We start from the raw sequence: 14,390 nt of genomic DNA on the forward strand, positions 1-14,390 counted from the left end.
GATATCTACTTGATGAACTTTATTAATCTGGACCTCTCCTTATGGCACATAAATGAAACTCTACGCTAAAACGCTATACATCGAAGCCGTCATTAGACGTGGACACATTATTCCCCCTTGGATTATCCGCTAGAGATGTGGATACCGGCTGCTGAGCCTCAGCCTTCACTTACTTCCTTCTGTCAAAAGAGACAAGTTCAGACCTCGCTGCCGGCGAAGCACACAGGGTTTTCCCAATCGGGGAGTTTGTGCTTCTAGAGGGTCAGACTTACCTCGTTAATATCAACATGGCCATAGGGAGGCTTCCGATGGCGGTACATCCAGAAGGCCAAGAGCACAGCCATCGACAGAACCACGATAGGAAGTAGGGAATACACCAGTATGTTCAGCACCGATGCCGACTGCTGAATCTTCGGATCAAAAGTTTCTGCAAATAAGGAATTATAATGTTATTAAAATTAAGGGCCAAATATTGCCTGCCAAGCACTTTTATTAGCCATACACCTGCTATACATCACAACAGGTCATAAACTACGTTAGCTGCAAGTTCACTACTTACATACAGGGCATCTCGCATGAAGACCTTGCTCTACCATCTGTCCATGAGCAGCTGCGAGGTGGCAGAAATGGGCAAGCAAAACGTAACAAAAAAAGAATTGCTAAACCTCTGTCTTTACTACCCTCTAAAATATTACAGGATCTTGTAAAATCGGGACTAAATTTTATTACTGCCATCTTAATACTGTAGGGTCTTCTGCGTCATATTTTAGCCTGATCACGGGACCTGGCATTGACACTTTGTAGGGAATGATCTGCAGCGTTGGGCAGCGGAGCTTCCCCAGGGAATGCGTGTGCTGGGTCTTAAATAGGGCTTTCTGCTTGTCTGATTTATTTTAGTCTGCATTGTGTCTCTGGCATCAGCCCAGCACAAGGGACCTTTAAAACATACAAAGGCCCAAAAACAATGCAATGCAAGTTCTACACTATGAAGAGTCTGGAAAGTAAATCACTCGACAACCCCAATCTCACCCTTACTGCCATGCCACAAAACTGCTGTTCTCCAAGGGGAGGGAAGGACTGGCTCTCTGGAAGGAGATTGGGATTTACAGAGCCAGTGGGAGCTTTGTGGAATAGCACTGACAAAGCAGACATTTATGTTGGAGGCTAATACTACCGCCACCACCATGCACCCTATAAATACCGGAGAATTCTGCCTACAATCCAGCTGTCCGGGACGGTTACATTGTGTATATACATTGTATACGCTCCTGGCTAAAGGGAATTACACCTTTATCCAAATGACTAGTAATATATAAGAGCCTAGGGGCTCTTTCCTCAAGTATTTAAAAGTATATCGCAACTTTCAATAAACTTTGCAGAATATTGTTCTTGTAATAACTTTTATAAAAAGTATTGGGCAGTTTAAGGTCACATTATATATCACCGTGAAACCAATGTCAGTAAGGCCTGAATCAGAAATCTGAACCCTTCCATATTAAGGACATACCACAGACTGTGGTAACCTTCTTACATTTGTTACCCATGGCCTCCTCCATTCTAAAATCAACTTCGAACAAAAAGAAAAAATGTTCCAAAAGGGCTCTGGGGGACATAACCAGAAGCCATACTAGTTGCGGCTTCACAGACTGTTACACTGGGCAGAAGTAGTTCCCCCGCCAACTGTGTGAGATTGTGCTGAGGGAGCGTAACAGTGTAACAGCCTGTGAAGCCCGAGTGAGATGGGACTCTGGTAAAACCCCCACCATCCTTCTAGTTCATAAAACTAAATTTCCAATGTTGATTTTAGAAGAAAGGAGACAATGGATAACAAATATAAGAAGATTACCACAGTCACAGTGTCTGGATCTATGAGTAAGTGTCCCTACTAAATTGTGATAGTAGATTTTCTTTAAAGAACAATAAAGCCAATATATGGCGGGGGGGGGGGGGGGGGAGGTTGGGAAATCAGGAAAAGAATAGAAGTACACTGGGAAAATGCCCCCGACTCTGTAGACCGGCCACACCTGACTACTTCATTATGGATGAGGAGAGAAGCAAGAGCGCAGATAATAAAAAAGGAAAATACTCAACCAGGTGCTGGGATTTTACTTTCAATGGTCTTGCAAATCTTCTAGCCCTCTCCTTATGGCGGCATCTAAAGGTTGCCCGATATGACACATGACTTGTCTGAATACAAGACACTTTCCTTTGTTTGCTGGAGGTCACTTTGAGAATAGCCTCAGCCTGAGAAGTGCTGATGTGCAGTTATTCCCAGCACCACGTAGAATGAAAGCCTCTGTGATGCTTTATGGAAAAGTTATTGATTGAGTGGCTTTTCTTTGGTGACAAGGTGCCATCTGTTCGCTCCAACAGATCGCATTCACAGAGGAAAAACTTAAACCCAAAGCCATGAAAGAAAGTACAGTTTTTGTTATAGAGGGCGAGTTACACATGCGTGTACAAGGCGCTGCTCTTTCCTGCAGTGTCACAAAAACGAACCCTCCGAGGACATAAGAGCCGTCACCTGGCTCCCAGCTCCTTCCCAGGACACTTATCCAGTTTGCTGCATACAACTTTTTATACTAACTTTTATTTTGTCAAATCCCTGATCACTTCAGCCACAGACGGTCAAAAATGTAAAAACTAAATTATTTTTGTAAACGCGTAGTTGTGTATATTAATTTATTTTTTAATATTATACTTTTATATTAGCCTTATACACTCGAGTATAACCAGTTTTCCAGCAAAATTCTTAAGTTAAAAACAGCCCTAGTTCAGGTTATAGTTGAGCATATAAAAGAAGAGAAGCTGTGGGTGCCCCAGGGCAAGTACTAAGTTTAATTTATTTTTTATATAACAAGTGGCTGCTGGGTATTTCATTAGTGTGGGGGGAGGCTGCTGGGTATTTCATTAGTGTGGGGGGAGGCTGCTGGACATTTCATTAGTGTGGGGGGAGACTGCTGGACATTTCATTAGTGTGGGGGGAGACTGCTGGACATTTCATTAGTGTGGGGGGAGACTGCTGGACATTTCATTAGTGTGGGGGGAGACTGCTGGACATTTCATTAGTGTGGGGGGAGACTGCTGGACATTTCATTAGTGTGGGGGGAGACTGCTGGACATTTCATTAGTGTGGGGGGAGACTGCTGGACATTTCATTAGTGTGGGGGGAGACTGCTGGACATTTCATTAGTGTGGGGGGAGACTGCTGGACATTTCATTAGTGTGGGGGGAGACTGCTGGACATTTCATTAGTGTGGGGGGAGGCTGCTGGACATTTCATTAGTGTGGGGGGAGGCTGCTGGACATTTCATTAGTGAGGGGGGAGGCTGTGACCACTGCCTTTCCCACCCTAGGCTTATACTAAAGGCAATTTTTGTAAAATTAGATGCTTTGGCTTATATTTGGGTTGGCATCTACTCGAGTATATACAACATAATTTTTTAGACTACTTCAGAATCTAGTAGAATCATAAGGTTAGAAACTAAAGAGCAAACTATTTTCCCACAAAGTGACCATGCACCATGAAAATGAAATTTGACCATACTTTGGCACCTGGATCGGAAATGGATCCAATGTTTTTGCTAGAGTTGCTTTATCCACCTACCACGATGGGTTCCTATGATATTGGCCGCTGACATCTGCATGGAAGTTGTCCAAGTCATAGATATACCTCAGGTATGGTCCCAAGCTCAGGACAGTGGAGAGGTGATGTCTGTGACCTACAGAGTCTCTGCCAATATAGGAGAGACTGACCTGAATTTGTTTTCTAGGAGAGCATCGCTATAAGGGTTGCACATGGAAGTAAATGGGTGTTCAAGAGACTGAAATGATCATTATTTCACATGGCAAGATAGCACTGGATCAAAGTACAGCGTCACACACCTGTATGACATTGTCATCACACATCACACACACCAGAGCTCTGATACAAACTTACCCACATCAGGTAAATGGGTAAATCTCTCGTTACAATAGTTCCCATCACAACAGCAGAAAAATACTTGCGGGTTCTCCTCCTTCGCTATACACTGAGGTCTGAAAGAGAAACATAGTAAGATATAAATTTCACAAATAGACACAATCATTATAGGGGTAGTAATACATTTGCATCTTATTTCCCAGCCACAAGTCCAACTGCTGGGACCCCCCCACGATAATAAAAGTGGCCTAATGGGTGGAGCGGCAGGTCAAGCATGTGTCCTGCTGCTCCATTCACTGTCCATCTGAGTGGCAGATATAGGCGAGGGCTATCCTCTATATAAAATGAATCAGCAAGGTATAGTTGTTGGTAAGATACATCTTTCGTAGGTTGGACGGACGAAACCGCGGTATGGAAGACCAGATATTCTTTAGTGGATTCTCATTACTGTATGGAAGATGTTCCCCTCCGGCTGCCCGACCACTGCAGCATGTTACCAGTAACTAGACCTGGTTTTCCCCTCACAATCCGAAGCTGATGAAGTACATATTGCGCAGGAGCCGCTATAAGCGTAGGACACGAGGAACCAAATCTAAAAGGTGAAAAGCCTGACATGAGGAGGATTACACATAATGTACATCCGGAAATCTACCACCAGCTCCACACTTGTACAATCCAACAGCCAGGTTTCAGTAGGCCCCTTGGCGACAGCACCTCAGTGGGCCCCCTTGCAGGCAATTAAAAATTCAGAAATTCCTAAAATATTCACTAGTTTATCATACAAACCAGCCCCCCTCATGGTTATTTTATATAAAGCCCCCCATAACCCATGGATTCCTTATATACAGCCTTATGTGGGCCCCCTCAGCAGCCCTGGCCCTCAGCACTTGCCCAGGCATGCCCAGTGCTGGCTTCGGCCCTGTATACAGCTATGAAGACCTGTAGTACCATGTTTGGGAGAGCAGTGGACCGGAGAAGGGCTTTCAGGACATGAGTCAGACGTCTCTGTATACATATACTATGTATAACTATACCAATATACCTGCAGATACCATCTATGTGAACAATCTTTTCCATAGACGCGGTGTCTGCATAGCTAATGATGTGGCTCCACACAGGATCAGGATCATGAAGAACATCCTGTTTCATCTGAATGATGGCAGAGACAGGGCAACGCTTATCTCATAGGCAGCGCCTGTATCTTATGGGCTTCCAGACACAAATCCCCTGTCTGCATCATGACGACATGTACCTGTAGGCTTATACATTCTGCAAATGCAAACAAAGCCTGATGTATGGACACAGGAGCAGTGGTATGAGGGTTATCTTCCCCAGACATTGTATAAATTATATCCAACATGATAGATTATTGCATAATTCACTGTCCAACACTTTAGCATTATCTTTCTTGATGTAAAGGGAACCTTGATCATTTAAAGCTGCACACAGTGTTAAGTATTGGTCCTGGAGATCTGTGTAACCAAACGTCTGTATGTAGCAGCAGGACTATGAAAAAATAATTTATATTCCTTCAATATAGCTGGACTCTGAAGTCTCCTCATACTGCTGTGTTCCTAGATCTTTGTATTCAGACTGCTCCTCAGCCCCTTCCCTCTGCTGTAATATCTAACCAGAAGCCTGCTGCAGCTCTTACGAAGAGCTGTAATGTGTTCAGTGAAGAGATCTCACACAGGAGTGCACCCAAAGGCACCAAGGCCAGCTACAACCCTGGAATATACATTTTCAGTCATGCAACAACTAACACCACACAAAGATATGATTACACAGATCGCCAGGGCCAATATCAAACACGATTTCAGCTTTGAATGGTCAAAACTACTTTTTTTAGCCTCCCGATAAGTCTTCAAAAGAATCAAAGTAGACTTCAACAATTTGGTTTAACACATTAATGGGTGGGGGGAAGCTAACTGGAATGGAGGGTTTGGAAATGTTCAACTTTAAAAGGGACACGGTCACCAGATTTTACCCCCATCAAACTTCCAACATCCTCAAGTAGGGAAATAAAAAGTATTTTCTAGAATTTCCTTTTTTATGTGAAATCTCACCCATTTACCTACAAAAATCCCCAAAGTCATGTGAAAATTTGCAGAGAAAAGTCATTGTTCCTGAGATTAGTCACGATTAGATTAGACTGGAGGAAGTGTGTCATTACAAATGCGCCTATCTTTGGTTCTGTAGCACCTAAAACCATGAGTTCAGGGTCATATTAAAGATAAGATTATGATTTTTCAGACAGGCTTGTGGTTCTGCGAGTTACAGAACTGGAGGCACATGCAGCTAAAGACTTGATGAGACAAACAACACCAGTTCCCATCGGTTTCTTTAACTGCCTGTATCTCTGGTTCTGTCCCAATCTAAATTATGAGATTATTATATTTAATATGACACCTATCATCAGTTCAGGTGTTACAGAACTGATGATAGGTGCATCTGAAGTGACACTTCCCCTTCAACCTCTAAACGTGACTCATCTCAGGCGAAATATGACTCTTCTCAGTTAATTTCATATGATACAGGGCGCCAGGTGTGTTGACTAATAATGCCTAATCTATAGGCAAATTATTGTATCTAGGCAAGGGTGATTAATGAATACAGTCCTCGTCACATCGTCTATTGCTAAGGATCTTTACGATAAGTCATAAGGCCTTTTCCCAAATAAACTTGTGTGTACTGGAAATTGTCGCACATTCTGGCAGCCTCAGCTACATTCACATAAAGGTAAAACATGAATGATGGGAGATGTGTTATGTTCAGGATGAGTACGTCCATCACACCTGTCATAGCCCTAGTGCTATATACAGCCTGTGATTCATCCCTATACATGTAGCAGGCACAGGACAAGGGCAGCACGCCTCTACAAATTAAGGCTGCGTCTAATAAACCGTACCAATGTCTCCGCGAGCGCACACAGTGACAACGCCGGTTTAGTAAAAAATCCTCACTCAACAAGAATATGTCATGTTTATGGTATACTCTAGAGAGCGGCTGTCAGAAACATGGGGACCGGCCTTCCAGAGAGATTTATTGATCGAGTCATGTGGTTCTCGGTATAGCATGTAAGGAGAGGAGTAAAAATAATTATTACATGGAACAGGCAAGTCTCATGGGGGAGGACACCAGCTCAAATCTCCTGAAATACACCATAATCTGCTGTGAAATAAAGGGATTCGCACTTCAAAATGTAGTTCAGAAGCCTTTAAAGGGACGTGGCCGCTAGAGTCCTGGATATTCAGCTCCGGAATAACCGGAAAATGGAAAGCTGTTCCTTACAATTATGAATCCTACATGTTATATCCAGATTCTATGTTGTATCCTGCAGACATCTCAGCACAAAGGTTAAAGATCCCTGAAAAGCAACATCTGTGTTAAAAGCTTCCGATGCTGAGGGTTTGGGTTTTATTGGAGGCAGCTTTACTATTCTGTTCAATCAACGTGTTGGGGTACGACCAACAAAAGTCCCAGAAGGTTCATCTAGGTTCTGTAAATGTGATACAGTATATATTGCTGCATTTCTAATTAAATTTCCTACATAACTGACAATCAATGTAGCCAGAGTAGAGCTGGTTTCTTATGGGATAACCTGTATTTTATAATGGCACAATTTCTTTCAATTTTCTTTATATGCTCACCACCTCCTAAAAGGAGGGAAAAGCCACAAACACAGCCAAGAATATTTCACAGGGGCACTAGACTCCGGCTGTAAAATTTACAGTTCTGTGTTTGAGCCCATAAAAAATACATGGGGACATGTGTTACCTGCAGGGACTAGAAAAGGACCATACAAAATATTACTGCGCAAGGGCTCGTAGGTCTCATGCAGACAGCTGCGTGCTTCAGCTGGCAAAGCACATGGCTGCATGGAGAAGGTTGCTCTTCGACCCTCCCCTCTTCATAGGAAGCTTAGTGGCTGCGCTGCAAATCAGGTCAAGATCAGGTCTTGCTCCATCTTTGATGGCATGACTGCCCAACTTGGTGACACTGTGACCTGTAACACCCATGCAGTAAGCCGGTACCATGTTACTCCATTAGACATTTGCTCTACATGCATGCTAGAAGGGGTTACCAGACGGTGGTATGATGATGTGTTCACATCCCTGTATTAGATGGCACGGTGAGGGTGGAATTTTAATATGGTCAGTCCTTTTTCTTCTTAAAGAAAGTACAAAAGTGGCCTGTGTGTCTGGGAAGCAGGAATAACCACCAGACATCAACATTTTAATGAATATTCATTGTTGTTGAGGTTGTTAAATTTCTTTACAAAAATGTCCAAAAAAGCCTAAGGAGAATCCTTTTTTACCCAGTGCATTCGCACCCACTAGGGGTGTCAAGGCTAAACTAAGCCCCTTCATCCAGTCAGTTCTGAGCACATTATACAGGGAATCTGGATGACATGGAGTTTTCTTTCTGTCGTGGTGTAATTACATAATCATATTTTTGTGAAAACACTGTATGTGTGGATGTATGTATATAGGCCTGTATGTGTGGATGTATGTATATATATATGCCTGTATGTGTGGATGTATGTATATATATATGCCTGTATGTGTGGATATGTATATATATATGCCTGTATGTGTGGATATGTATATATATATGCCTGTATGTGTGGATATGTATATATATATGCCTGTATGTGTGGATATGTATATATATATGCCTGTATGTGTGGATATGTATATATATATGCCTGTATGTGTGGATATGTATATATATATGCCTGTATGTGTGGATATGTATATATATATGCCTGTATGTGTGGATATGTATATATATATGCCTGTATGTGTGGATATGTATATATATATGCCTGTATGTGTGGATATGTATATATATATGCCTGTATGTGTGGATATGTATATATATATGCCTGTATGTGTGGATATGTATATATATATGCCTGTATGTGTGGATATGTATATATATATGCCTGTATGTGTGGATATGTATATATATATGCCTGTATGTGTGGATATGTATATATATATGCCTGTATGTGTGGATATGTATATATATATGCCTGTATGTGTGGATATGTATATATATATGCCTGTATGTGTGGATATGTATATATATATGCCTGTATGTGTGGATATGTATATATATATGCCTGTATGTGTGGATATGTATATATATATGCCTGTATGTGTGGATATGTATATATATATGCCTGTATGTGTGGATATGTATATATATATGCCTGTATGTGTGGATATGTATATATATATGCCTGTATGTGTGGATATGTATATATATATGTGTATATGGATATATGCATGTATGTATGCATGTATATATGTGTGCCCCCTAAATCCTAACCCAAAGTGTTGGTCTCGAATGTCTGCACATCTGGTATGAAAACAGATGAAAGAACCAGCTCCATACAATAAGTAGTGTGCATTCTTTTGTGATCCTTCAGCATTCATGTTTGAGGATGGAAGCAGCTGTCACATCCCCCTAATAACTTCCTGATGTGTGGGAGGTGATAAAATATAATTAGCATTAAGCCAGCTAATTCTGCAGTATCAAGAAATAGGAGACACACAGGTGCAATAGATGTGAACCCGTGTGCGGTTTTATAGTAATTTCACCTGAAAAGAAAAAAAAAATTGTGCTTTTTTCTTCCAGAATTCATCCCTTTTCATTTTCTGTACATCTACCGCAGATGGGGATGCTCCAACTGACCATAGGAACAATTGGGCATCTCTGCCCAATGTAAACCAGGGCCGTGGAGTCCGATTTGTGGACCATTCTGGTGGAGACAGAGTTGTAATAAAATGAACTGACTACAAATATATTATAAAAATTATGAAATTTTCATTTAAAATGTCTATTCTATTCCTAATGTAAGAATTCAGGCCAGGGGTGAAGAACATTTATTGGTCTAACGCCCCATTGTCATACTAGTCAACTTTAATCCAGCACCCTAGATGCCTCAACATCCACACCAATAATACTTCTGCACCAATAATGCACCTTTCCATGTGACGCTCAGCTCCATGTCCCCTCCGCTGGTTGTATCCTGAAGCTGGTGTATCCAACCAGTGGGGGGGGGGGACATGGAGCTGAGCGTCACATGAGAAGGTGCAGGGAGCATAAGGAGAGGACCTGGGAGCAGTGCAGTACAGCTGACAAGTACTTACCACTCCTTGGTCCTCTCCTGCTACTAAGGCCGCTCTGCTCCGGGTCCTGGTGCCGGCGCATCCAACCAGCATCAATAGTCAAGACATGGAGCGGAGTGGCAGGAGAGGACTCGGGAGCAGTGAGGACTTCTCAATTGATAACTGTTCACTACAGGCAATACCAGTTCATGTAAAAGAACCCAAAGATTTGACAGATGTGCAAGTTTCTAGGAGCTATTGGTGTCCACCATTTGCCAGGTGAACTCAAAGGTCAGATTTGTGGCCACCATAAACTTGAGTTGACCACTAGGCCCACCACCAATGCTTAAAATTAGTTGATGAGCTGAAACCCTTCTATTGTGCCCCGAAGAAGGCCAAGTGATGTCAGATTGTAGTCACCAACCTACCTGTCGTAGCAGTTGAAGTCATCTAGCCAACATCCTTTCTTCACAAGTTCAATGAAGCCAGAATTATTCCTCCACGATGCATAGCAGTGAAGCCGCTTATCCTTCTCGCCATCACACCGCTCCACCCCGCTCTGGTTGGTTTTTTCAATCTCCCAGTTGACATTATAATAAATGCATTCCCGAGGGTCCTCCTCATTGTGCCCAGACCCTGAAAAAGAAAAGCAGCATAGAGTTACTAACCTGCAATTACTTGGAAACGTACATCACTTTATCTTTTAGACAGCCTGTAAACTATCCCCTATATATATTTGCAATGCAGAAAGAGGCCCCGAAAGAAAACGCCATCAAAGCAATAACAGAAGAACTTGACTTGCCACAAGAGCTCTCCTGTTCCATTAACCTATGAAAAACGGTAATACTAATAGCCTATTAATAACAATGACTTCTGCAAGGTAGGCACTTACACCAATGACCAATGGAAACAAATGGGGGGGGGGGGGGGTAATGGTTTTATTTCTACTTTTCATGCAATATTTCTTGGAAAGTTAAAAAAAACATCAAGTTTAAGATGGAAAACTGCCGGCCCTGACCTCCTAGAGTGGGGCTTTGCTTCAAAAGTGCTAAAAATATTCTGCAAAAAAAAAAAAAAAGCCTGTATGAGGAAAAAAAAAACCATTGTTACTAAGGGAGCAGCATGAAACTGGAATGTCAGGTTAGCTTGAAACCTCTATACAGAGGTGTCTAGTAGCGACCATGACTTAGCCTCGGAAATCTCACAAACACCTCTCTACTGAAGGTTTCCATTCTCTATTCATAGACTGGATGTATTCGGACAAAAAAAAAAAAAAAAAAAAAAAAATAGGTAAACGTTCCTTAATAATCCAAAGAAAAAATAATGATGGCTCCCCAAATGTTATAGACTTTGTAGCAAAACACGAGTAAGAGGGCGATGGTTAGAATTGGCCATTCTCATGGATACCTGGCAGCCCAATGTCTGCGTGGCCCAAGTCTCTACTCATTCTGTACTCATGTAGGGTCCCTGTAGAATGAAAAAGGATCTTCGAGGATACAATCATTGTCAGGACAGGTCAACGACTTACACTGGAAATGAAGACACAAGATCTTTCATTTACAAAAAAGACAATCGTTTTACCTTCCCTTTGTCCAGTCTGAATGACCACAAAAGCCAATATAGACTAAGAAGAACAGAACAAGCCTGAGTTAGAGCTATCCAAAGGATGCAATTTAGAGATGATGTAGAGGTGCAACATAACACCCCCCCTACAAGATCAGCTGATGGCAGAGGAGCCGCCACTTTAGAACCGATTATGCACAGACGGCTCTGTCCATATGGTAGTGGTTGTCTGGACTTGTCTATAGGCGTGAATGAGAGTGTGAACATTGACTTACCATTAGAAATGGTGAGGTTTTTGGTGAAGGTGCCTGACCTGGACATATAGCCATTGCTATATGTCCCCCTGGCCAATCATAGCCATGGGTAGTCGTTAGGGGCGTCAATTTACCAGATTGGCTGTTCGGCCCCCAATCTGGCAATGTGTCTAGGACCCGCACCCAACCATCGGGTCCGCTCTTCTCTATAGACCATCTATAAATTATGAATCCTCACAATAAGGCTACATTCACACGATGTAGGCCAGCCGTACTGTAGAACAGCAGGCATACATTGGCGCTGCGCTTACATGCTTGGGAGGCGGGCTATGAAAATAACAATAAGAGCTTATCCTCGCCTCCTCTGGCACTACCATTCTCCCAAGGTGCTGCCAGTCACTGTCGCTCTATGCCACCTGTTACTTCAAAGGGAGCGCCAGAGGTGGTGCCACTTAAATGGGGGTCAATTCTGAAGCTATTAAAATGGAAGTAACATGTAGTTTACATGTCCTTTAGTTTGAGCCCCCCCCCTTCAGCTGTGTATATATTATATATATTTCTTTGACAACCTCTAATATTTCTATTCTATAATTACGTATAAGGTTCTTTAGGTTAAATTAAGTTGAATTTGTATTGAGGTTGGAACTGGTATATTTTTATAATTGTAGACATTTTTTTTTTTGTAGATTTTTCAATATTTTTTGCTGTAATGGGAACAAGGATTATCAATAAAGCCTCATTACAGACACTTTACAGCTGATTATTGCAGCCTGGGACTAAAGAAAAGCATCCAGAGAGCTTCACCGGAGGTCACAGTGGGCAGCGGGGTCCGACTAAGTCGGGGACCACCCGTATAGTCAAATCACTGATGCACCCGTTCATAAAGGTACAGCACACATTGTTATGGATGGACAAGTAAAAGTCTACTGACCTATACTAGAAGAATAGCTTTTGAGGTCCACTGGGTAAAATTTGTGCATGGCTTAGGAAACAATAGAGTTTACCGCCCTAAGAAACCTCAACCTACAGAACAGAAACCTGCATTTATTTCACCAAGTTCTCATTTTCTTTTTCTGGTCTTTTTTTAAATGTCAAATTACTAATGCAAAAAAAAAAAAAAAAAAAAAGCCTCTTCTAATCTGAATTCTATACAACTGGAAACCAACTGTGTATAATTTATGCAATCTATAAAAACGAACCTCTCGGAGAAAATGAACATAAAATACATGTAGTTCATTACTTAGGCCTCACATGGCGCTAAGCTGCCCCATTACTCCTCGTGTCCTGGATTTCAAGTGAAACGTAACTTTTTGTTGCCATCTTAGAGACTCTCCCTTTCAGGAGGAACCTCACACTGGCAGAATAAACGCTTCCTGGCCTCATCAAGACTTTTCGGAGCTCACGTTGTGCGTCTAGTAAAGGAGAAAATAACAACTTGTGTAGCGTACAACATACAAAGGAAAAGTAATTGTAATCCTACGGCTGGTTTTTATAAGCAAGTCTGTCTGGTTTTGAAGAGTAGAATGAAAAAAAAATAAAAAATAGGTCAGAGCCTTAAAAACTGAGAACAAAAATAAATGAGTTTCAATACGACAAATAAAATAGAAAAATGTAAGAATACGGGGGGGGGGATGTGTTGCATTTCTGTAGACAGGATAATAGAAACTATATTAAAAGGGATAAAAGTTGGTTACTTTATGAAAAAAAAAGCTAAAAAATTTATTTAGAAAATGAAATGTATAATTTCAGGATTGTAGCTGGATTTGGAGCACTCTGGTGTTCTTGCGTGTGAGATCTCAATGTACTGCTACACAGCCCCCACCCTCTGTTGTTGTAGCTTACGTTTTAATCCTGTGCTGTGTTCAGTGCACCAGAGTCCTCAGAGTCCAGCTACAATCCTGGAATATAAATGCGCTTATCACAGTCCTTCAGCTAACAAACACAAAAGGTATGATTATACAGATCTCCGTCTACGGTCTTCTAGCGAGATCTGCAGCAATCTAACCTTCGTTGATAAAGTCAGTGTGAGTGTGGAGAATCTTATATCACCCCCTTCTTCCTCATAGAGTGTAAGCTCTATGGTCCTCATTCCTATTGTTTCATATGACTGTTACTACTCTGTAATGTCTTATTTTATTTGTATACATTACCCAGAATCCGCAAAATGCTACAAAATTTGATGGCGCCATATAATTAAAAATTATTAATGAAGACCAATGTATGCTCACACAGGGGCTACCCAACTACCTCAAACTCACAAATACATTGGACTCAACACATTTCTTTTAATATCATTTGGGGACATTTCCGGAGGTAATTCACACTTTTAGAAGCCACTGAACAGACAAAATTAATTAAAAAAATAAGTTATATGCATGTGGAGCATCCAGCCGCCTCCCGGGTCTTCTGGGAAGGAGTACGGAGATTATGCCGTGTTTTATTACTCTGCCAGAGTCCGATAAATGTTTCCCATAAGAGCCGTCTAAAAACTACCGCAGTAAAGACCATATGCTGTAATGGCAATGAAGTGCT

The 14,390-nt window shown here is 41.8% G+C and overlaps 1 protein-coding gene across 1 annotated transcript in view; it reads right to left on the reverse strand.

The window, feature by feature from the left end:
* ACVR2B (activin A receptor type 2B) overlaps positions 1-14,390 on the reverse strand; it is a 117,044-nt gene that overhangs the window by 25,341 nt on the left and 77,313 nt on the right. Inside the window, exons 2-4 of the mRNA XM_072153882.1 lie at positions 10,470-10,677; positions 3,941-4,038; positions 273-427 (exon numbers count right to left, since the gene is read on the reverse strand). Of these exons, the coding sequence (XP_072009983.1) occupies positions 273-427; positions 3,941-4,038; positions 10,470-10,677 (461 nt within the window). The remainder of the gene's footprint in view (positions 1-272; positions 428-3,940; positions 4,039-10,469; positions 10,678-14,390) is intronic.

Source organism: Engystomops pustulosus, chromosome 5 (genome assembly GCF_040894005.1).
Source record: "Engystomops pustulosus chromosome 5, aEngPut4.maternal, whole genome shotgun sequence".
NCBI lineage: Eukaryota > Metazoa > Chordata > Amphibia > Anura > Leptodactylidae > Engystomops > Engystomops pustulosus.